Source organism: Garra rufa, chromosome 4 (assembly GCF_049309525.1).
Source record: "Garra rufa chromosome 4, GarRuf1.0, whole genome shotgun sequence".
NCBI lineage: Eukaryota > Metazoa > Chordata > Actinopteri > Cypriniformes > Cyprinidae > Garra > Garra rufa.
This window is the reverse complement of record NC_133364.1, coordinates 56,282,404-56,308,559: the sequence shown is the minus strand read 5'-3', so window position 1 is coordinate 56,308,559 and position 26,156 is coordinate 56,282,404. Positions and strand designations below refer to the sequence as shown.

Genomic DNA, 26,156 nt, shown 5'->3' with positions numbered 1-26,156 from the left:
CCGATGAAGCCTCTTTCCGATTGTTTGGGGCATCTGGAAAAAGGCTTGTCCGAAGAAGAAAAGGTGAGCGCTACCATCAGTCCTGTGTCATGCCAACAGTAAAGCATCCTGAGACCATTCATGTGTTAGGTTGCTTCTCATCCAAGGGAGTGGGCTCACTCATAATTTTGCCCAAAAACACAGCCATGAATAAAGAATGGTACCAAAACACCCTCCAACAGCAACTCCAACAATCCACCAACAGTTTGGTGAAGAACAATGCATTATCCAGCATGATGGAGCACCGTGCCATAAGGCAAAAGGGATAACTAAGTGGCTCGGGGACCAAAACATTGAAACGTTGAAGGTCCATGGCCTGGAAACTCCCCAGATCTTAATCCCATTGAGAGCTTGTGGTCAATCCTCAAGAGGCGGGTGGACAAACAAAAACCCACTAATTCTGACAAATTCCAAGAAGTGATTATGAAAGAATGGGTTACTATCAGTCAGGATTTGGCCCAGAAGTTGATTGAGAGCATGCCCAGTCGAATTACAGAGGTCCTGAAAAAGAAGGGCCAACACTGCAAATACTGACTCTTTGCATAAACGTCATGTAATTGTCGATAAAAGCCTTTGAAACGTATGAAGTGCTTGTAATTATATTTCAGTACATCACAGAAACAACTGAAACAAAGATCTAAAAGCAGTTGAGCAGCAAACTTTGTGAAAACTAATATTTGTGCCATTCTCAAAACTTTTGGCCACGACTGTACACAGAAATGCCTATGGGTGGAACAATGTTGAGGTACAAAAATTGTGTATTTTAAATATCACATCAAATTTCTGTAGCTTGAACTTGTTCCATCCATTTGCTGTTCTATCATGTTTCACTGGTATTAGTAGATGGTTAACAAACTATGAACAACTGATCTGTAAAGTGTGAGTTAATGTATTAGTTAAGTGTTATTTATTAGCTTATGTATGTTATTGGGACGTTATTCTAAAGTTGCAACTATTCCTCATTTACTAACAGTTAATAAATGAAGAATAGTTGCAACTTTAGAATAACATCCCAATAAAATATATAAACTATTAACTGATACTTAACAAGTCTTTAGTAAGTAATTTACTAACAGCTTGTTCATGATCTATTACTAATTTATTAGGTATAGTTATAAATCATTAAAATACAGTTAACAAGTCATTTATAACTTGTTAACTAACAGCTTGTAAGTTATCTATTGGCTATCTATAAGGCACAGTTATAAATAATTAACAAACTATTAACTGTTATTTAACAAGTCATTTATAACTCATTAACTAATAGTTTATTAATGGTCTATTAACTGGTTATAACGGATAGTTATTATAAAGTGTTACCCGACCTCCTGGTGACGGTCTCGAATGCTCCTCTGGGTAAACCCCCACAGACCTCATAGTCATCACGTAGCCCTGTGGTGTTGCCAATGTAGGCCTCTCCCCTGCCCAGTGGGCCTAGTGTCTACCTTGGTGCACCCGAGGAAGATTGACATCCTATCACTGCATCAGAGGGGGAGAATTCGGCAGCAGAGGCGGACAACTCGGCTGGACAGCTCCCCTGTGCGGTTATGCTTCTCTGCTCTGTCTAAAAACACACATGTGATGGCGATTTACTACTGATTACAGGACCGGCTTTACTGACTAGATGCGCATTGGATATCGCATGCGATTAATCGTGCAGCCCTAGGCCACATCAAGTGTTATTATAAATTTTTTTTTTAAATAATTTAATTTTTGCTATTCCATTTTATTTATCCATGACGCATGCCATTTTTATATGTAGCCTAGGTAATTTCGTCTTATGGCTTGTTTGCAATATTTAGGCATTATTTAATTTTATTTACATTTTTTAAGGCAATTTATTATTGGTTACATTTTGCAAACCAACCATTTTTAAAGTATCATCTGTATGCACTATTTAACATGTTCTATCAATAGCTATTATCATTATTAATCTACTTAAATAGTGCCATGCCATTAACCCTAAACCCACAGAAAATGGAACAGAACCAAACCAAACCATTCCACATTGTTTGCTAAACTTTCTATAATTAATCAATATACAATACAACACATGGTCTATGCCATGCCTCGTCTTATTCATTTATAATTTATAGGAGTAATAGCAGACAATCCTAATTGGTTTCACAGACTTTCAACATGCCCATGCAGAAATTAAGGAGTGTAAGATTTCAGAATTTTGTTACCATATAACTACAATCTATGATAAAAGCAAAACTATTCATGCATGGATTAACTCTGATTAACTTTTGCTGTAGCAAAAAAGAGAGACTAAATAATATTTTGGGAAAAGTAACTAAGAAAGTTAGTTGCACCAGCACGACCAGTAGGAAGAATGAGCCTAGAGGTCTGTTTATGCTTGAAATAACATACGCAACATACTTGAGTTTGTCCAGTGTGTATTTTGGGTCCTCCAGTTTCTCAGAGAGCAGCTGGACTCCTGAATCTCCTGGGTTTTTGTAGCTCAGATCCAGCTCTCTCAAATGTGAGGGGTTTGAACTCAGAGCTGAAGACAAATAAAAACAGCCTTCCTCTGTCACCATACGGCCAGATAACCTACAAACACACCAATAGTTCACAAGACATTAGTTTTAAATCAGACAATCCAATGTCTTGTAGATACACCAAGAATGGCACATGGCAAGACATGCTATTTTTTTTAGTTAACAGGAATATTCTTAATTGTCTCATAACTTAAGGTAAGGCTACTGTTGAGGTCACTGATATAACCCATTTTAATAAGGTTATAAAATGTCATACTGCAGAGGGTATAGCATGATTTGCAACTTGTGGTTTGATTGTAGCTTTTGTTTTTTTTATTTACAAAATGTATTTTCAATGAAAATCATTACTGGTGTTTGTACTCATGTGAACACCAGTGATGACCTTGTGAATAAACTAATACAAACATTATGATTAACTCTCCTTACATTATAATCTCTTTGTCATTGTTTTTGTTTTTTCAGTTGATGGAATCAGGTTTTTGCCACAGATTTTATACCTTTTTTAATAAAATAATGAAATTATAACAATACAATAATAATACAATTTTAGGCAAAAAGTGACAAATGCACTGCCAATGTTTTCAGTTTATTGTCAAGTCATGGCAAGGGTGCACCACATGGTGCACTGAAGAGAAAGTCTGACACATCAGTTTGCAAGGTTAAGGGCATTCCTGATAAAGTAAAGAGCTACACTCGTACTGCCCCTCAATATATGACATTCTTCATGCTGTTCTGCTGAACTTCAGAATGCACCCATTTGTTTGGTAATACTTTAGAATAGGAGTACATGAATAATCATGTGCTAATGTCTAAATTAATACTTCATCACGTCAATGATTGTTAAAGGTGTTAACTAATTATAAACTAACAAAGAGCTACCTGTGTGTGCCGATAGCCTTGTGGGCAGTGCATTGACATGCAGTGCCATTGCGCTTCAGGCATCCCATGTTCGAGTCCTGGCTCGTGGACCTTTCCCAATCCTGTCACCCCTCTCTTTCCCACTTCATTTCCTATGTAACTATTGTCCTATCAATAAAAGGCAAAAACACCAAAAAATAAAAAAAATACTTGAAAAAAACAAAAAGCCGCCTTAAGTACATGTTAGTACATGTTTGATAGTCAGCTTTAATTAACGTTTATGGGTAAACTAAATCAACAGCATTTTTAAAAGCAATAAGAAATATTTTAATACATACAATGACTTTTAAAATAATTGAAATAATTTAATACTACTAACATTTCATAATTTGAGCATTTGACATCTTCAGCATTGTTATAAACATTATTCCTCATAAAATGTAGAAATTACTAAATTGTAACAGGTGTTTTGGGGTTTTGTTTCATGTTCATGTTTCCATGTCTTTTATTTTGTATTTGATTCATGTTGTGCTGTCTTGCTTCCCTTGCCCTCATGTTTTCCTGCCATTGGTCCCTTAGATCCATGTGTCATATTCTTATTGGTTGCTATGTCTTGTTCCTTGTTTTTCATTGGTTTGTTTGTGTCATGTGACCTGTATTGTCTTGTGTAAATAGTCCTTATGTTTCATTGATTGCCTGTCATGTATTGAAGTTGTCTCTGCTGTTGGTGAGTGTCAAGTCTGTTCCATGCCATGTTTAGTCTGTTTCAAGCCAAGTCTGTTTATGTCAAATTTGTCAAGCCAAGTCAAGTGGATTATGGATTTCACACTTATGTAAATAAACTGCACTTGGGTTCATCTTACATCTCGCCTCTCAGTAGACTACTTATTACATAAATAAACCAATGACTAATCTTGTCTGTTTTGTTTCTTCTCTTTCCATTTAAATTGCCCTGTTGTGACGTATATGCAGACTAATAAAGAATAAGAACCCCAAACCTACAAAGAACATTTGTAGAAAAATTTCTAAAGAAATGCTCAAACTGCAGAGTTCACTCTCCATCCAGACACAGCCATGATGATCTTGCACCTCTGCTCTTTAACTTCTTGAAAATCCACACATCATCTCTTATCCAAGCTGAATACTCACTGTGTTAGTGGTAGTATGTGTATTTCAAAGTATAACATAAATCATGAGCTGCGTTTCGTAAGTAGTTAACAGTGAATTAATTAGGATTGGGCCCCCTCAAGTAAAGTCATGTCAAAATCAACTTTAACAAGCCAATAGTTAATGTTATTGTATGGGTAGTTAATAATTAGTTAGTAATGATGAAGTGACACAATGACATATTAACAAATCATCAAATTACATACCATTGCACATGCTTCAAGAGTGCCCTCCTTATTCATTTACACCACCAGTACTGTCACGATCAGACAGGAACACACGAACAATGACGTAATAAAAAGTAAGAGTATTTAATAAATCCAATGGGAAACAGGCAGACACAGGAACACAAGGAGGTAACAATAAAGACCGACAGGATTGAGGGGAAAACACACACACTAAATACACAGACTAACACATCCAGGTCAAGACAATAAGGGAGAAACCAAAACACTCAGATCTGCAGGGGGAATTGATTGGAGAAACCAACATAAAAGTCCGGGGGTGTGACAAGTACCACAAACAATGATTTTTAGTTATTATTCACTCAAAAGAAAGTAACAAACATAATGTTACCTCTAAAAAAACAAACCTAACATACTGTAGTCCTGTTTATTTGAAATGATTAAATTATTGTTTGTTGAAAGCATTAGTGCCATTAATTAGATCTGTTAAATCAAATGTAGAAAATAGACCAATAACTAACACTAATATATTGTATGATTTATGTTTAGTCATAGCATCTTTTCTTCCTGTGACTACAGATTTGTTTCTGGTGGGACACTCATTAATGGCGCACTCTAAGTGCTTGCTTGGCGGGTTAGATTTGTTGTTACGGTAATGTTGACATTTTAATCTAATAATTGTCTCTGTCTCAGTTGTTTCTGGATGGAGTGTGAACTCTTTGGAGTTTGAGCATTTCTTTAGGAATTGCTCTACAAATGTTCTTTGTGGGTTTTGGGTTCTTATTTTTTATTAACCTGTGTATAAGTCACAATAGGGAAAGAGAAGAAGGGAAAGACAAGAACATAAAACAGACAAGATATACCTTCAAAAAGATGCTGTTTGATTTCAGTTTTTCCATAAATGTTAATTAATGCATTAAACATGAACTAACATTTAGTTAAGGCTGCCTGTCACGGATCATGCATGATTTTTTTCAGGCTGGTCTGCCTCAGCTGTCTAACAGCACTAGTGAAAGTCACAATGATGTAGACAATCAATGAAATAAAACAAGGTTTGAAAGATATTAGATGCATGTTGCATTTTCACATCCATGCTATAAGTGACCCAAACCCACAGCACTTGCAACCTGAGTTCATGTAAAGTGGTATTTACTGTGAACCGAGCCACTCTGAAACACTAAAAAAAATACTAGTTCATGAGCTTCTTGCATGTAAATGAACATTGTGTTGTGCTGTGTTTTATAAAATTACATTACAAGCTTTACAATTTGATAATCACACCACACATTTTTATTTATTTTATCAAAAATAATTTACCTCAATATCTCCAGCTGACAGTTTGGACTCTTCAGTCCATCAGAAAGCATCTTCACTCCAGAATCCTGCAAGTCATTGTTAGTCAAGTCCAGCTCTCTCAGGAGGAAGTTTGCGGATTGTAGAACTGATGAGAAACTCTCACAAGACTGAGCAGTGAGGTAACATTCACAAAGTCTGTGTAAAGAAGAAAACAAACAGCGATATTACTGTGTTTATCTGGTAGGGTTTATAATTTGGAGCACAGATGACCTGTAAAAAAAACTTTCTCTATCTAAAACAACTACATTCTTACATAAAAAAAATATTAATTGTATTATTGATCAAATAAATTAAACTAGTTTTGGTCATCCAATTTGACACTCACCGTGAGAAATACTGCAAGTGAAGTGATAGAAATTGTAAAACATTTCCAAATGCAATATTGAGTGAATGACTGGAAAGAGCGATTCAGATTCAAGGGCCAGAAGTAACTGTTGTATAATTTCTAATAATTCAATAAGGACCAGAGCTACCACTATTTTCTGAGGCTGAAGTCATTTAAAGAAGTTTACTTCCGGAACAAAATTTTACAGATTATGTCTCTTTCTTCAGTTGTAAAGAAATTATGTTTTTGAGGGGAAAAAAATCAGGATTTCTTTCCATATAGTGGACTTCTATGGTGTCCCCAAGTTTAAATGAATCCTTAGAGGGCTCTTAATGATCCCAGCAGTGGAAAAAGGGCCTTATATTAAAATTGACAATACACATATTTTGTTTAATGTTTTAAATATCTAGCTCTGCGATGCATACTCTGTGCATGTCTGGTTCAAGACTGTTAGGGTATGTCGAAAATCTCCTATCTCATTTTCTCTTCCTGCATCACTTTTTTTTTGAATTGCAGGTTTTGACATGGGTTTTCATAAGTCCAAAGCATAAAAACATCTATACAAGCTGTGTAGATTTAACAAGGCATAAACAAATGATATGGGCATGAACATAAGTTATTACATAAGTTATTAAAAAGAAATTAATAAATAATAAATAAATAAATAAAAATAGAAAATAAAACTAGGAACAAAAAAAAAAACAGTATAGCCATTAAAATACAGTACTATAGGGTAGCCTTTTAACCCATTTAACCCCTTTTTTGGGGTGTTTCTTTCACCCCAAGATAAATCAGTAAAGGGTATTGACGGAGTTTCATCTGTTATCCAACATACAAGTATGCACTTGCGAGCACAGTATAACAGAATTTGGAGAAGGTGAATCCCTTGAAATTTGAAGGGAAATTCCTGACTTATAACTAGAAGACATGCTTTTGGTTGTTTGAGTTGTAATGGACAGTGGAATATATTCTCAAGTATCTTCAGGATGCCCTTCCAGAATTATTGGATCTTCATGCAACTCCAAAAACAATGAATCAGGGTTCCCTCAAATCCTTCACATTTATTACAGAGATTAGATTATTTAGGGTTTATCTTATGCCTTTGGGCTGGAGTCACATGTAACTGGTAGACAATTTAAACTGCATTTCCCAGGCAGAGTTGTTGGCAAGATAAGATGGCTTCTCAAATACAGCTTTCCAATTGTTGGAAAGTGCCGACAAACAGAAAAAAAACAAACAGTGCAAAGTCTTAGGAGGGGGCTTTGGTGGAGGACGGACTCCCGGGAGGAGGGCACAAGATGTAGTCCAGGGTGGTGACGGAGGGAGGAGCCAAGGAGGTGACAGGAGAGGGCTGGAGCAGGAGGAGCCGGGTGGGACCCAGAACTCAGCCATGATGGAATCCCATGGTGGAGCCGATGGAGGGAGGAGCCATGGTGGAGGAAGGGCTGACAACCCCATGGGGCCGACCGACAGAGGCGGAGCAGGTGGTGGGAGAGCCCGAGGCAGAGACGGAAAGCCGATGATCTTGGGCGACACCGCGGATCCGGAGGGCCAAGGCGGAACCCAAGGCTCTGGCGACCAAGGCGGAGATGGAGATCCGGAGGTCCGCGGCAGAGCCGGAGCGACAGAGGGCCGAGGCTGTGCCCGCGGGAGGGAGGAGGTCCACAGAGCCGGTGGGACGGAGCGACGTGGCACAGCCGGAGGAGTAGAGTCCAGAGGCGAAAGTGGGGCGACGACTGACCAGGGCGGAGCCGGAGGGACGATGGAGCCCGGTGGAGCTGGTGGATCGACAGGCGACGGCGGAGACGAAGGAGCAGAGAGCCGGGGTGGAGCCACAGGGTCGGAGGGCCGAGGCGGAGTCCTGGACTCTGAGGCTGGAGGCGTTGGTGAGGGATCCTCCAGCCATGACACCGATGGAGACTGGCAGACCCGCGGCGAACCCACCACACAGATGGTGGGCTGAGGGTGAGCAAGGGGACAGACAGAAGACAGTGGAGATTCAGGACGGCTGGACGGAACCAGCGGAGATTCAGGACGACTGGACGGAACCAGCGGAGATTCAGGCATAGACAGAAGAGGGAGGGATGGTGGGAAATCCAGGCAGACAGGTATTTCCATGACAAAGTCTATTAAGTCCCCAGAGTTGTGCTCATGCTCACCCCCAGTGGTGGTGCAGTGGGTAGGGCTCTCTACCGCCCTCTCTTGCTCCACGAAGCACTCCAGTGCCATTAATTAGATCTGTTAAATCAAATGTAGAAAATATACCAATAACTAACACTAATATTTTGTATGATTTATGTTTACTCATAGCATCTTTTCTTCCTGTGACTACAGATTTGTTTCTGGTGGGACACTCATTAATGGCGCACTCTAAGTGCTTGCTTGGCGGGTTAGATTTGTTGTTACGGTAATGTTGACATTTTAATCTAATAATTGTCTCTGTCTCAGTTGTTTCTGGATGGAGAGTGAACTCTTTGGAGTTTGAGCATTTCTTTAGGAATTGCTCTACAAATGTTTTTTTGTGGGTTTTGGGTTCTTATTTTTTATAAATCTGTGTATAAGTCATAATAGGGAAAGAGAAGAAGGGAAAGACAAGAACATATAACAGACAAGATATACCTTCTAAAAGATGCTGTTTGATTTCAGTTTATCCATAAATGTTAATTAATGCATTAAATATGAACTAACATTTAGTTAAGGCTGCCTGTCACGGATCAGGCAGGAACACACGAACAACGACGTAATAAAAGACGTAGATTTAATAAATCCAACGGAATACAGGCAGACACAGGAACACCAGGGGAAAACATCCGTATAACATCAAAGACCGACAGCAATGAGGTGACAAACCACACACTAAATACACAGACAGATTATAAACACAGGTAAAGACAATGAAGGATGAACCAAAAAACGCAGAGCTGCGGGGGGAATAGATGGGAGAAACCAATAAGAAGTCCGGGGGTGTGACATTACCTCCCCCTCCCGGAAGGCATGGCCTCTTGCCAACAAACAGAAAAAAAGAAACAGTACAAAGTCTATGGAGGGGGCTTTGGTGGAGGACGGACTTCCGGGAGGAGAGCACAAGATGGAGTCCAGGGTGGTGACGGAGGGAGGAGCCAAGGAGGTGACAGGAGGGGGCTGGAGCAGGAGGAGCCAGGTGGGACCCAGAACTCAGCCATGATGGAATCCCACGGTGGAGCCGATGGAGGGAGGAGCCATGGTGGAGGAAGGGCTGACGACAGACAGAAGGGGACAGACAGAAGACAGCGGGGATTCAGGATGGCTGGACGGAACCAGTGGAGATTCAGGATGGCTGGATGGAACCAGCGGAGATTCAGGATGGCTGGATGGAACCAGCGGAGATTCAGGATGGCTGGACAGAACCAGTGGAGATTCAGGATGGCTGGACAGAACCAGTGGAGATTTAGGATGGCTGGACGGAACCAGCGGAGATTCAGGCATCGACAGAAGAGGGAGGGTGGGTGGGAAATCCATTCAGACAGGTATATCCATGACAAAGTCTATTAAGTCCCCAAAGTCTTGCTCAAGCTCACCCCCAGTGGTGGTGCAGTGGACGGGGCTCTCTACAGTCCTCTCTTGCTCCAAGAAGCACTCCACCGTCGCAGATGTAGTAGCCAGCTGTCGCACCTGGTCAGAAGTTTTGACCCCATCGGCACTCCATAATTCTGTCGCTCCGGGCTCGGGCTTCCAGTCTACGATTAGCTCAGGCTCATAATCTGCGGGTCGGGGTGGCTGGCTGGGCTCTAGGTCCAGAGTGACACTGGCGAGATTCTCCTTGGAACAGGCGGGGAACGAGGATCGGTTTCTCGCCAGTGTCCACTCCACAAACAAGGCAAAATCGGCTCGAGGGTCGTCCTCGGACGACGGCGCTCTGCATGACGCGTTCAGACTCGCGTCATAGAACGCACAGAGCACGTCGTCCGGGTAGCTGGTGGTGTTAGCTACTAGCTGGAACATTAATGTGTAGCCCTCGAGCGGTAATTCCCCCTGCTTCAGCCGTAGGAGGAGGAATTCTGGGCGGAGTAGGGGATCCATAAAAAACAAACGACAGAAACAAAAAGACTGGAAAAAACGAACGGGAAACAAAACGGAGGTGAAATACGCAAAAAAAAACCTGTATCGGTCAGTCTTTCTGTCACGGATCAGGCAGGAACACACGAACAACGACGTAATAAAAGACGTAGATTTAATAAATCCAACGGAATACAGGCAGACACAGGAACACCAGGGGAAAATATCCATATAACATCAAAGACCGACAGCAATGAGGTGACAAACCACACACTAAATACACAGACAGATTACAAACACAGGTGCAGACAATGAAGGATGAACCAAAATACACAGAGCTGCGGGGGAAATAGATGGGAGAAACCAATAAGAAGTCCGGGGGTGTGACACTGCCGTTATTCATGCATGATTTTTTTAAGGCTGGTCTGCCTCAGCTGTCTAACACCACTTGTGAAAGTCACAATGATGTAGACAACCAATCAAATAAAACAAGGTTGGAAAGATATTAGATGCATGTTGCATTTTCACATCCATGCTATAAGTGACCCAAACTCACAGCACTTGCAACCTGAGTTCATGTAAAGCAGTATTTACTGTGAGCCGAGCCACTCTGAAACACTAAAAAAATACTAGTTCATGAACTTCTTGCATGTAAATGAACATTGTGTTGTGCTGTGTTTTATAAAATACCATTACAAGCTTTACAATTTGATAATCACACCACACATTTTTATTTATGTTATCAAAAATAATTTACCTCAATATCTCCAGCTGACAGTTTGGACTCTTCAGTCCATCAGAAAGCATCTTCACTCCAGAATCCTGCAAGTCATTGTTAGTCAAGTCCAGCTCTCTCAGGAGGGAGTTTGCGGATTGTAGAACTGATGACAAACTCTCACAAGACTGAGCAGTGAGATAACATTCACAAAGTCTGTGTAAAGAAGAAAACAAACAGTGATATTACTGTGTTTATCTGGTAGGGTTTATAATTTGGAGCACAGATGACCTGTAAAAAAAACTTTATCTAAAACAACTACATTCTTACATAAAAAAAATTAATTGTATTATTGATCAAATAAATTAAACTAGTTTTGGTCATCCAATTTGACACTCACTGTGAGAAATACTGCAAGTGAAGTGATAGAAATTGTAAAACATTTCCAAATTCAATATTGAGTGAATGACTGGAAAGAGCCAATCAGATTCAAGGGCCAGAAGTAACTGTTGTATAATTTCTAATAATTCAATAAGGACCAGAGCTGCCACTATTTTCTGAGGCTGAAGTCATTTAAAGAAGTTTACTTCCAGAACAAAATTTTACAGATAATGTCTCTTTCTTCAGTTGTAAAGAAATTATGTTTTTGAGGGGAAAAAATCAGGATTTCTTTCCATATAGTGGACTTCTATGGTGTCCCCAAGTTTAAAAATAAAGTTTAAATGAATCCTTAGAGGGCTCTTAATGATCCCAGCAGAGGAAAAAGGGCCTTATATTAAAATTGACAATACACATAATTTTTAAATGTTTTAAATATCTAGCTCTGCGATGCATACTCTGTGCATGTCTGGTTCAAGACTGTTAGGGTATGTCGAAAAACTCTTATCTCATTTTCTCTTCCTGCATCACTTTTTTTAATTGCAGGTTTTGACATGGGTTTTCATAAGTCCAAAGCATAAAAACATCTATACAAGCTGTGTAGATTTAACAAGGCATAAACAAATTATATGGACATGAACATAAGTTATTACATAAGTTATTAAAAAGAAATTAATAAATAATAAATAAATAAATAAAAATAGAAAATAAAACTAGGAACAAAAAAAAAAAACATTATAGCCATTAAAATACAGTACAATAGGGTAGCCTTTTAACCCATTTAACCCCTTTTTTGGGGGTGTTTCTTTCACCCCAAGATAAATCAGTAAAAGGTATTGACGGAGTTTCATCTGTTATCCAACATACAAGTATGCACTTGCGAGCACAGTATAACAGAATTTGGAGAAGGTGAATCCCTTGAAATTTGAAGGGAAATTCCTGACTTATAACTAGAAGACATGCTTTTGGTTGTTTGAGTTGTAATGGACAGTGGAATATATTCTCAAGTATCTTCAGGACACCCTTCCAGAATTATTGGATCTTCATACAACTCCAAAAACAATGAATCAGGATTCCCTCAAATCCTTCACATTTATTACAGAGATTAGATTATTTAGGGTTTATCTTATGCCTTCGGGCTGGAGTCACATGTAACTGGTAGACAATTTAAACTGCATTTCCCAGGCAGAGTTGTTGGCAAGATAAGATGGCTTCTCAAATACAGCTTTCCAATTGTTGGAAAGTGCCGACAAACAGAAAAAAAAACAGTACAAAGTCTTAGGAGGGGGCTTTGGTGGAGGACGGACTCCCGTGAGGAGGGCACAAGATGTAGTCCAGGGTGGTGACGGAGGGAGGAGCCAAGGAGGTGACAGGAGGGGGCTGGAGCAGGAGGAGGCAGGTGGGACCTAGAACTCAGCCATGATGGAATCCCACGGTGGAGCCGATGGAGGGAGGAGCCATGGTGGAGGAAGGGCTGACGACTCCATGGGGCCGACCGATGGAGGCGGAACAGGTGGTGGGAGAGCCCGAGGCGGAGACGGAAAGCCGATGATCTTGGGCAACACCGCGGATTCGGAGGGCCAAGGCGGAACCCAAGGCTCTGGCGACCAAGGCGGAGATGGAGATCCGGAGGTCCGCGGCGGAGCCGGAGCGACAGAGGGCCGAGGCTGTGCCCGCGGGAGGGAGGAGGTCCACAGAGCCGGTGGGACGGAGCGACGAGGCACAGCCGGAGGAGTAGAGTCCAGAGGCGAAAGTGGGGCGACGACTGACCAGGGCGGAGCCGGAGGGACGATGGGGCCCGGTGGAGCTGGTTGACCGACAGGTGACGGCGGAGACGAGGGAGCAGAGAGCCGGGGTGGAGCCGCAGGGTCGGAGGGCCGAGGCGGAGTCCAGGACTCTGAGGCTGGAGGCGATGGTGAGGGATCCTCCAGCCATGACACCGACGGAGACTGGAAGACCCGCGGCGAACCCACCACACAGATGGTGGGCTGAGGGTGAGCAAGGGGACAGACAGAAGACAGCGGGGATTCTGGAAGGCTGGACGGAACCAGCGGAGATTCAGGACGGCTGGACGGAACCAGCGAAGATTCAAGACGACTGGACGGAACCAGCGGGGATTCAGGCATAGACAGAAGAGGGAGGGTGGGTGGGAAATCCAGGCAGACAGGTATTTCTAATAATTCAATACTAGTTCATGAGCTTCTTGCATGTAAATTAACATTGCATGTAAATTAACATTGTGTTGTGCTGTGTTTTGTAAAATTACATTACAAGCTTTACAATTTGATAATCACACAACACATTTTTATTTATTTTATCAAAAATAATTTACCTCAATATCTCCAGCTGACAGTTTGGACTCTTCAGTCCATCAGAAAGCATCTTCACTCCAGAATCCTGCAAGTCATTGTTAGTCAAGTCCAGCTCTCTCAGGAGGGAGTTTGCAGATTGTAGAACTGATGACAAACTCTCACAAGAGTGAGCAGTGAGATAACATTCACAAAGTCTGTGTAAAGAAGAAAACAAACAGCGATATTACTGTGTTTATCTGGTAGGGTTTATAATTTGGAGCACAGATGACAGATAATTGTATTATTGATCAAATAAATTAAACTAGTTTTGGTCATCCAATTTGACACTCACTGTGAGAAATACTGCAAGTGAAGTGATAGAAATTGTAAAACATTTCCAAATGCAATATTGAGTGAATGACTGGAAAGAGCCAATCAGATTCAAGGGCCAGAAGTAACTGTTGTATAATTTCTAATAATTCAATAAGGACCAGAGCTGCCACTATTTTCTGAGGCTGAAGTCATTTAAAGAAGTTTACCTCCAGAACAAAATTTTACAGATAATGTCTCTTTCTTCAGTTGTAAAGAAATTGTTTTTGAGGGAAAAAAAAATCAGGATTTCTTTCCATATAGTGGACTTCTATGGTGTCCCCAAGTTTGAAAATAGAGTTTAAATGAATCCTTAGAGGGCTCTTAATGATCCCTCCTATCTCATTTTCTCTTCCTGCATCACTTTTTTTTAATTGCAGGTTTTGACATGGGTTTTCATAAGTCCAAAGCATAAAAACATCTATACAAGCTGTGTAGATTTAACAAGGCATAAACAAATGATATGGACATGAACATAAGTTATTACATAAGTTATTAAAAAGAAATTAATAAATAATAAATAAATAAATAAAAATAGAAAATAAAACTAGGGGAAAAAAACAACAGTATAGCCATTAAAATACAGTACAATATGGTAGCCTTTTAACCCATTTAACCCCTTTTTTTGGGGTGTTTCTTTCACCCCAAGATAAATCAGTAAAGGGTATTGACGGAGTTTGATCTGTTATCCAACATACAAGTATGCACTTGCGAGCACAGTATAACAGAATTTGGAGAAGGTGAATCCCTTGAAATTTGAAGGGAAATTCCTGACTTATAACTAGAAGACATGCTTTTGGTAGTTTGAGCTGTAATGGACAGTGGAATATATTCTCAAGTTCCTTCAGGACACCCTTCCAGAATTATTGGATCTTCATACAACTCCAAAAACAATGAATCAGGGTTCCCTCAAATCCTTCACATTTATTACAGAGATTAGATTATTTAGGGTTTATCTTATGCCTTCGGGCTGGAGTCACATGTAACTGGTAGACAATTTAAACTGCATTTCCCAGGCAGAGTTGTTGGCAAGATAAGATGGCTTCTCAAATACAGCTTTCCAATTGTTGGAAAGTGCCGACAAACAGAAAAAAAACAAACAGTACAAAGTCTTAGGAGGGGGATTTGGTGGAGGACGGACTCCCGGGAGGAGGACACAAGATGTAGTCCAGGGTGGTGACGGAGGGAGGAGCCAAGGAGGTGACAGGAGGGGGCTGGAGCAGGAGGAGCCAGGTGGGACCCAGAACTCAGCCATGATGGAATCCCACGGTGGAGCCGATGGAGGGAGGAGCCATGGTGGAGGAAGGGCTGACGACTCCATGGAGCGGACCGATGGAGGCGGAACAGGTGGTGGGAGAGCCCGAGGCGGAGACGGAAAGCCGATGATCTTGGGCGAGATGGAGATCCGGAGGTCCGCGGCGGAGCCGGAGCGACAGAGGGCCGAGGCTGTGCCCGCGGGAGGGAGGAGGTCCACAGAGCCGGTGGGACGGAGTGACGTGGCACAGCCGGAGGAGTAGAGTCCAGAGGCGAAAGTGGGGCGACGACTGACCAGGGCGGAGCCGGAGGGACGATGGGACCCGGTGGAGCTGGTTGACCGACAGGTGATGGCGGAGACGAGGGAGCAGAGAGCCGGGGTGGAGCCGCAGGGTCGGAGGGCCGAGGCGGAGTCCAGGACTCTGAGGCTGGAGGCGATGGTGAGGGATCCTCCAGCCATGACACCGACGGAGACTGGCAGACCCGCGGCGAACCCACCACACAGATGGTGGGCTGAGGGTGAGCAAGGGGACAGACAGAAGACAGCGGGGATTCTGGAAGGCTGGACAGAACCAGCGGAGATTCAGGACGGCTGGACGGAACCAGCGAAGATTCAAGACGACTGGACGGAACCAGCGGGGATTCAGGCATAGACAGAAGAGGGAGGGTGGGTGGGAAATCCAGGCAGACAGGTATTTCTAATAATTCAATACTAGTTCATGAGCTTCTTGCATGTAAATTAACATTGCATGTAAATTAACATTGTGTTGTGCTGTGTTTTGTAAAATTACATTACAAGCTTTACAATTTGATAATCACACCACACATTTTTATTTATTTTATCAAAAATAATTTACCTCAATATCTCCAGCTGACAGTTTGGACTCTTCAGTCCATCAGAAAGCATCTTCACTCCAGAATCCTGCAAGTCATTGTTAGTCAAGTCCAGCTCTCTCAGGAGGGAGTTTGCAGATTGTAGAACTGATGACAAACTCTCACAAGAGTGAGCAGTGAGATAACATTCACAAAGTCTGTGTAAAGAAGAAAACAAACAGCGATATTACTGTGTTTATCTGGTAGGGTTTATAATTTGGAGCACAGATGACAGATAATTGTATTATTGATCAAATAAATTAAACTAGTTTTGGTCATCCAATTTGACACTCACTGTGAGAAATACTGCAAGTGAAGTGATAGAAATTGTAAAACATTTCCAAATGCAATATTGAGTGAATGACTGGAAAGAGCCAATCAGATTCAAGGGCCAGAAGTAACTGTTGTATAATTTCTAATAATTCAATAAGGACCAGAGCTGCCACTATTTTCTGAGGCTGAAGTCATTTAAAGAAGTTTACTTCCAGAACAAAATTTTACAGATAATGTCTCTTTCTTCAGTTGTAAAGAAATTATGTTTTTGAGGAAAAAAAAAATCAGGATTTCTTTCCATATAGTGGACTTCTATGGTGTCACCAAGTTTGAAAATAGAGTTTAAATGAATCTTTAGAGGGCTCTTAATGATCCCAGCAGAGGGAAAAGGGCCTTATAATAAAATTGACAATACACATAATTAAGTTGGCTTGGGAAAGCCAACTTACTGAAATCCTATTTAAACTTCTTCTTCTTCTTCTTCTTCTTCTTCTTCTTCTTCTTCTTCTTCTGACCGCAAAATTTTTTAGACACTAACTCCTCCTAGACCGTTCAAGCTACATACTCCAAACTCGGGGCAGATCTTCATACTGTTCTGACTTTGTGTGCTATATCTTTTCAGACTGGTTTGAGTTACGGTTTTCTTAAAAATTAATATTAAAAATCATAAAAAGTCCCATAGACTTTCATTGACTAAAAGTCCATGTCTGTTTGAACTATGCTTAATGTAAACTGCTAGAAGCCATTGATACTCAATTAAGCTTTAAGCTATCTATGTTCTTTCTAACTAATAACTATATCTATCTATCTATCTATCTATCTATCTATCTATCTATCTATCTATCTATCTATCTATCTATCTATCTATCTATCTATCTATCTTCAAACCTTTATCTATCTATCTATCTATCTATCTATCTATCTATCTATCTATCTATCTATCTATCTATCTATCTATCGATCTATCTTCAAACCTTTATCTATCTATCTATCTATCTATCTATCTATCTATCTATCTATCTATCTATCTATCTATCTATCTATCTATCTTCAAACCTTATCTATCTATCTATCTATCTATCAATCTATCTGTCTATCTGTCTGTCTATCTATCTATCTATCTATCTATCTATCTATCTATCTATCTATCTATCTATCTATCTATCTATCTATCTATCTATCTATCTTCAAACCTTATCTATCTATCTATCTATATATCTATCTATCTATCTATCTATCTATCTATCTATCTATCTTCAAACCTTATCTATCTATCTATCTATCTATCTATCTATCTATCTATCTATCTATCTATCTATCTATCAATCAATCTATCTATCTATTTATCTATCTGTCTATCTATCTATCTATCTATCTATCTATCTATCTATCTATCTATCTATCTATCTTCAAACCTTATCTATCTATCTATCTATCTATCTATCTATCTATCTATCTATCTATCTATCATATCATCTAGTCATGCTAAAATCTTGCTAGCGACTTGCTAGTCATGCTAAAATCATGTTAAGGACTTGCTAGTCATGCTAACATCATGCTAGCGACTTGCTAGTCATGCTAAAATCATCCTAGCGACTTGCTAATCATGCTAAAATAATGTTAGCGACTTGCTAGTAATGTTAAAACCATGCTAGCGACTTGCTAAAATCTTGCTAGAGACTTGCTAGTCATGCTAAAATCATGTTAGCGACATGCTAGTCATGCTAAAATCATGCTAGCGACTTGCTAATCATGCTAAAATAATGTTAGCGACTTGCTAGTCATGTTAAAATCATGCTAGCGACTTGCTAAAATCTTGCAAGTCATGCTAAAATCATGTTAGCGACTTGCTAATCATGCTAAAGTCGTGCTAATGAATTGTTAGTCATCCTAAAATCATGCTAGCGACTTGCTAGTAATGATAAAATCATGCTAGTGACTTGTTAGTCATGTTAAAATCATGCTAAAATCATGCTAGCGACTTGCTAGTCATGCTAAAATCATGCTAGGGACTTGCAAGTCATGCTAAAATCATGCTAGCGACTTGCTAGTCATGTTAAAATCATGCTAGCGACTTGCTAATCATGTTAAAATCATGCTAGCAACTTGCTAGTCATGTTAAAATCATGCTAACAACTTGCTAAAATCATGCTAACGACTTGCTAGTCATGCTAAAATCATGCTAGTGACTTGCTAATCATGCTAAAATCATGTTAGGGACTTGCTAGTAATGCTAAAATCATGCTAGAGACTTGTTATTCATGCTAAAATCATGCTAGTGACTTGCTAAAATCATGCTAGCGACTTGCTAGTCATGCTAAAATCATGCCAGCGACTTGCTAGTCATGCTTAAATCCTGCTAGCGACTTTGCTAGTAATGCTAAAATCATGCTAGCGACTTGCTAGTCATGGTAAAATCATGCTAGCGACTTGCTAAAATCTTGCTAGCGATTTGATAGTCATGCTAAAATCATGCTGGCGACTTGCTAATCGTGCTAAAGTCGTGCTAATGATTTGCTAGTCATCCTAAAATCATGCTAGTGACTTGCTAGTAATGCTAAAATCATGTTAGTGACTTGCTAGTCATGTTAAAATCATGTTAAAGATTTTGTTAGTCATCATAAAATCATGTTAGAAACTTGCTAGTCATGCTAAAATCATGCTAGTGACTTGCTAGTCATGTTAAAACCATGCTAGCGACTAGTCATGCTAGTAAAATCGTGCTAGTGGCTAATCATGTTAAAATCATGCTAGCGACTTGCTATTCATGCTAAAATAATGCTAGTGACTTGCTTAAATCCTGCTAGCGACTTTGCTAGTCTTGCTAAAATCATGCTAGCGACTTGCTAGTCATGCTAAAATCATGCTAGCGACTTGCTAAAATCTTGCTAGCGACTTGTAACTGGTAGACAATTTAAACTGCATTTCCCAGGCAGAGTTGTTGGCAAGATAAGATGGCTTCTCAAATACAGCTTTCCAATTGTTGGTAACTTAGGTCAGTTTTTTAGCACTGTAGGGAACAATATTGAGTCTGATAAGGGAAAAGTTTAAAGGCTCTGCTGGAACTCATCAGCCACACAGCTACTCCATCATTTGCATCACGTGACCCCCTGCATCACTGTTTTAACCTTCTTTTGGTAAGGGCATTTGACCTTCTTTACACGTTCACTTTGTAAACACTGGGTACTTCTGCAGCGATGTAGGACAATTTTGAAGTTGAGGCGGATAATGAGATGGGAGTTTTTCGACATACCCTAACTGTTATGAAGTGTCATAAAGTTTACACAGAGCTAGACAAGTTGAACATTTGAGGTTAAAAAGTATATACATTTTTTTTTTTTCTAAAAATGACCGATCATTTTGCTAGATCTGTGATCATTAAAAGCCCTTTGAAGATGCACTGAAACTGCATTTTGAAAGTTAAAACTTGCGGACACCATAGATGTGTACTATATCAAGTCAAGCTTTATCGTTCTGCTACATGTGTGGACATAGAGTGGAATGAAATGTCATGTCTCACAGGACTACGGTGCTACATAAATAAATGCTACATACAGCCTGGTGTCAGGTTTTAGTCTTGTATTTTCTGTTTTCCCAGTGTTTTTCCCCTTCTGTTTCCAGTTCATATGGTTTAGTCCTTGTCTCCCCCTCTAGTTTTGTTTCCAGTTGGTTTAGTCTATGCCCATATTTGTATTTCCCCCTCGTTAGCCTTGTTATCTCATTTGTAACCACGCCTTGTTTTCTTTGCATATTAGTGTCTGTTTGATCACTCCCCAGTGTCCGTCCTTATTGTTACTAACGTTACATGTTTTCATTTCTTGCTCCTGGTTTTGGTTTGTTTGTTTGTTTGTATTTTCAGTATTGTATTTAATAAACTGTATTTTTCATCTACTCCGGTTCTCCTCCTCCATCTCCACTCCTCAACCCAGCCAGAGTGTGACAGAACGACGGACCAAGACAAATAAATATGACCTGGGCTGAGGACAAACTATGGAACCTCCAGCAAGGTGAGCGTTCGCTGGAAGAATATGAGGAGGAGTATTTACCATCTGGTGAGATGGAGTGATAAAATGATCAACGCATGCTTCCAGATGGGACTCAAAGATGATTATTTGTTCCAGTTGATTACTCCAAATGATTGCTACTGTCCCGTAGCAGATTTGTGTGGTTCCTCGTTTCAAGTCGTTTCATAGTAATCCTCCTCCCATCTGGAAGCCTGCAATCACCCCATCTCACCAAAAGCAAGAACCCTCCGCATATCACTCCAGCGACCTCACCCCCTCTTTGCCTCCCACGTGTCCCCAAGTCCTCCTAAGCCCCACGTTGGTCCTCAGCCCAGTACCTCAGGCAGCAACGTCAGCTCACAAAATGGCTGCCACGCCAGAGTCTGTAAGCAAGATGGCTGCCACGCCAGAGTCTGTAAGCAAGATGGCTGCCACGCCAGAGTATGCAAGCAAGATGGCTGCCATGTCAGAGTCTGCAAGCAAGATGGCTGCCATGCCAGAGTCTGCAAGCAAGATGGCTGCCACGCCAGAGTTTGCAAGCAAGATGGCTGCCACGCCAGAGTCTGCACGTAAGATGGCCTCCGTTCCTGAGTTCCCGGCCAAGATGGCCGCCAAGCCTGAATACCTTTCCAAGATGGCCGCCGTTCCTGAGTTCCCGGCCAAGATGGCCACCAAGCCTGAATCCCTGGCCAAGATGGCCGTTGTTCCTGAGTCTCTGGCCAAGATGGCCGCCAAGCCTGAGTCCCTGGCCAAGATGGCCGCCAAGCCTGAGTCTGTACCGAAGATGGCTACCGCCAAGTCAGAGTCTCCGCTGGTTCCGCCCAGCCTCCCAGAGTCTCCGCTGGTTCCGCCCAGCCTCCCAGAGTCTCCGCTGGTTCCGCCCAGCTTCCCAGAGTCTCCGCTGGTTCCGCCCAGCCCTCCAGTGATCGTGCAGCCAGAGCGCCCTCCAGTGACCGTTTGCCCAGAGCTTGCTCCTTCAGTGTCTCCGCTGGAGACGCCCAGCCCTCCTGAATCTCCGCTGGGGTCGTCGAGCCGTCCAGAGCCCGCTCCTCAAGAGCGCCGTCCAGCGGAACCAGCAGAGACTCTGGGAAGCTGGGCGGAACCAGCGGAGACTCTGGGAGGCTGGGTGGAACCAGCGGAGACTCTGGGAGGCTGGGCGGAACCAGCGGAGACTCTGGGAGGCTGGGTGGAACCAGCGGAGACTCTGGGAGGCTGGGCGGAACCAGCGGAAACTCTGACTTGGCGGTAGCCATCTTGGGTACAGACTCAGGCGGCCATCTTGGCCGGGGACTCAGGCTTGGCGGCCATCTTGGCCAGAGATTCGGGAACTCAGCCACCTGGACTGTTTACTAGGTCATGGCCTCCTGAGCCCCCAGATCTGCCATGGCCTCCTGGACTGTTTACCCGGCCATGGCCACCTGGACTGTTTACCCGGCCATGGCCACCTGAACTGTTTACCCGGCCATGGCTTCCTGAGCCCCCAGATCCGCCATGGCCACCTGGACTGTTTACCCCGCCATGGCCACCTGGACTGTTTACCCGGCCATGGCTTCCTGAGCCCCCAGATCCGCCATGGCCACCTGGACTGTTTACTCGGTCATGGCTTCCTGAGCCCCCAGATCCGCCATGACCACCTAGACTGTTTACTCGGTCATGGCCTCCTGGACTGTTTACCCGGCCATGGCTTCCTGAGTTCCCAGACCCACCATGGCCACCTGAGCTCCCTGATCCGCCCTGGAGACCGCCCCTGTATCCTGTGTCCCCTGTATCCCTGCCTAACGCCCACCCTCCCTCCCCTATGGATGTTATTAGGCGCGAGACGCGCCTTCGGGGAGGGGGGAGTAATGTCAGGTTTTAGTCTTGTATTTTCTGTTTTGCCAGTGTTTTTCCCCTTCTGTTTCTAGTTCATATGGTTTAGTCCTTGTCTTCCCCTCTAGTTTTGTTTCCAGTTGGTTTAGTCTATGCCCATATTTGTATTTCCCCCTCGTTAGCCTTGTTATCTCATTTGTAACCACGCCTTGTTTTCTTTGTATATTAGTGTGTGTTTGATCACTCCCCAGTGTCCGTCGTTATTGTTACTAACGTTACATGTTCTCATTTCTTGCTCCTGGTTTTGGTTTGTTTGTTTGTATTTTCAGTCTTTTATTTAATAAACTGTTTTTTTCATCTACTCCAGTTCTCCTCCTCCATCTCCACTCCTCAACCCAGCCAGAGTGTGACACCTGGTACAAAAAGTGGTTTTGGTTTATATAGGTAGTTTTGCCCTTCATATAAACTGTGAGGGGGGTGAATTTTTTTAGAATAGGGATTGCTGCTGCCGTCACCACTGTCACGCTAATCAGGCATGGTTTCAGGAACCAGCTCCAACCATTGTCCCGCCTCTTTGCCAATTTTTGATTATCTGGGACATTAAAATAACCAAACCTGTACAGATCAACTCTTTGGCGGGATCCAGCGTTTTTGAAAAAAAGTTGCCAGCCACCACCAATTAAAGAAATGAAATGTGGAAATTTTCATACAATCCATACAGACAGTAAATCATTAACTCAAACACCATTAGAGGACAAACACTCCAAATCTATTAGCTGTCAGTTTCACATGCATCAGCTCTCACACAGACACATAAAAACCTCCTCAGCTGGTTTATTAAGTGTCTCTCACACATCCTGCTCTCTGTCAGAAATGTGATTTTTGTAGGATTTTCCCCATTTTGTTTCTCTGGTAAGAAAGCACATGCTAGAATCATAAATGTGATAATGTTTTGATAGTGGAGTGATTGTTTTCCGTGTTACTTACCGAACTGATCTGGATTCTTTAACCACAGGTAACAGATTCTGAAGGACTTCATCTGCTGTATGTTGTGCTCCAATAAACTGTTTCAGATCAAACACATCCATCTTCTGCTCTGATGTCAGCAACACATAAACCAGAGCTGACCACTGTGAAGAGGAGAGATTGGTTTCTCTTATTTCTCCAGATTTCAGATAACCTTGGATCTCCTGCATCAGTGAATCATCACCCAGTTCATTCAGACAGTGGAACAGATTGATGGATTTCTCTGGAGAGCGATCCTCCATGATTTTCTGTTTGATGTACTCAACTGTTTCCTCTTTATTATAGGAACAGCTTCCTGTCTGCGTCAGTAGTTTTTGTAAGAGAGTCTGATTGGGCTCCACTGAAAGACCCACAAGAAAACGCAGGAAAAGATCCAGATGTCCATTCTTACTCTGTAAAGCCTCATCCACAGCTCTCTGATGCAGCTTAGATAATAACCACGTCCAATTTGAGACAGAGAAAAGACTTTCTTTGGTTTGATCAATTATGTTTTTGATTATAAAGGAGATGTGCTCATATAGAGCTGCTAAATGTTCCTGAATGCTCAAATGAACAAAGCTGAAGACTTTCCCCTGATACAAGCCCAACTCCTCTCTGAAGATCTGAGTGCACAATCCTGAGTACACTGATGCTTCTGTCTCATCAATACCACACTCTCTCAGGTCTTCCTCATAGAAGATCAGGTTTCCTTTCACAAGTTGCTGGAAAGCCAGTTTCCCCAGTTTGAGAATCATGTCCTCATCTGTCACCTTCTTCTCATAGTCCTTCTCATGTTTGATGGTGGTCTGGAGGATCAGGAAGTGTGTGTACATTTGAGTGAGAGTCTTGGGAATCTCTCCACTCTCTGTTTGACTCAACATCTTCTCTAGAACAGCGGCTGAGATCCAGCAGAACACTGGGATGTGGCACATGATGTAGAGGCTCCTGGATGACTTCAGGTGTGAGATGATCCTGTTGGCCAGACTCTGATCACTGATTCTCTTCCTGAAGTTTTCCTCCTTCTGTGGCTCATTGAATCCTCGTACCTCTGTCACTCGATGGACACACTCAGAGGGGATGAGATCAGCTGCTGCTGGTCTGGAGGTGATCCAGATGAGAGCAAAGGGAAGCAGATTCCCCACAATGAGGTTCATCAGCAGCACATCCACTGAGGCTGATTCATTTACATCACACAACCTCACATTGCTCTGAAAATCCAGAGACAGACGACACTCATCCAGACCATCAAAGATGAACAGCACTTTATATTCATCACTGGATATTTCCACTTCTTTAGTTTCTGGGAAAAAGACATGAAGAAGATCTGAAAGACTAAGTGTTTTGTCCTTCATCAAGTTGATTTCTCTGAAAGGAAGTGGAAATATGAGCTGGACGTCCTGATTCTCTTTCTCTTCAGCCCAGTCCAGGATAAACTTCTGCACAGAGACTGTTTTTCCAATGCCAGCGACTCCCTTTGTCAGCACAGTTCTGATGTCTTTGTCTTGTCCAGGTAAAGGTCTAAAGATGTCATTGCATTTGATGGCTGTGTCCTCTGTTGCTGTTCTCCTGGATTGTGTCTCAATCTGTCTCACCTCATGCTCATTACTGATCTCTCCACTCTCACTCTCTGTGATGTACAGCTCTGTGTAGATCTCATTCAGGAGTGTTTGGTTTCCTTGTATTGCTATTCCCTCATACAGATGCTTAAACTTCTTCATCAGATTTGCTCTAAATATGTTCCTCATCCTTTAAATAAAACAGTTAATGAGCATAATATCTATTCTGTGTCATATTTTGAGATCATATGTGAATACCTGAGCCATGTATCTCTAGTCTTGAAATGTCCTCACCTAACTGTAGACTCGTCACTCCTCATAAACACACAGCTGGACTCTGGTCCTGATCTCTTCTGATGAACTTGATGACTAAAACAGAGAGAGAATGAAGTTCATCTTTTAAATTACTGTATGTAACAAATCAACTGTACATTTATCATTATTTAAAACTTTAAAGAACACTTATAACCATTTCATAGACTGTTTATACAACAATTGTGAACTGAACTTGGAAGATAAATGACAATATTAAAATTCACTTTCACAGTTCATCCCTGTCATTGTATGTTGACACATGCTGTGTCCAGAATGGCACACTAACTTACTGTTTACTGCCCAGTACACAGTATAACTGCCTACTACTTTTTAGGAAGCATGTGTGAAACAGGACACAATAAGCAATGAACAACATTTTAGAGTAGTATGCAACAGTGTTGTCACATGGCGAACAGTGAACGTTAAATCAGCACAGCTGTCAAGGCCCTAACCTTACAAATAGATGTAACCATTCTTTTTACAAAGGTGGAAAAAGAGGAAAAAGTGATATATACTAGTTACACTATTTGCAAATAATGACACATTCTGTTTACACTAGAATAGCAGTATTTTCTTTACCAATAGGCTAAGTGTAAATAGTAGATAGATGGCATTTATTTATACACCATTACTGTAGTACATTATAAAAAAGTGTGCAATAACATTCAGTGTAATTTATCACATTTATTAAAATTATTAAATGGATATCACCTAGAACAAAGCCCTCCCTAAACCCAGGGCAAAGTCCAACATTCCAGCTTTGTGAATATTCATATTGAATTCTCAGTGACACGAGTCCAAACCAGTGAAATATGATTTTCAAACTCATGCTGATGAAAACAAAA

General features: G+C 41.6%; 1 protein-coding gene across 1 annotated transcript in view; it reads right to left on the bottom strand.

Annotated features, from left to right (window-relative positions):
• The window catches only part of LOC141334180 (protein NLRC3-like), a 48,858-nt gene extending 23,496 nt beyond the window's left edge, over positions 1–25,362 (bottom strand). Inside the window, exons 1-5 of the mRNA XM_073839309.1 lie at positions 25,255–25,362; positions 23,423–25,186; positions 16,334–16,507; positions 11,227–11,400; positions 2,422–2,595 (exon numbers count right to left, since the gene is read on the bottom strand). Of these exons, the coding sequence (XP_073695410.1) occupies positions 2,422–2,595; positions 11,227–11,400; positions 16,334–16,507; positions 23,423–25,185 (2,285 nt within the window). The 5' untranslated portion in view covers position 25,186; positions 25,255–25,362. The remainder of the gene's footprint in view (positions 1–2,421; positions 2,596–11,226; positions 11,401–16,333; positions 16,508–23,422; positions 25,187–25,254) is intronic.
• Between the last annotated feature and the right edge of the window lie 794 nt (positions 25,363–26,156).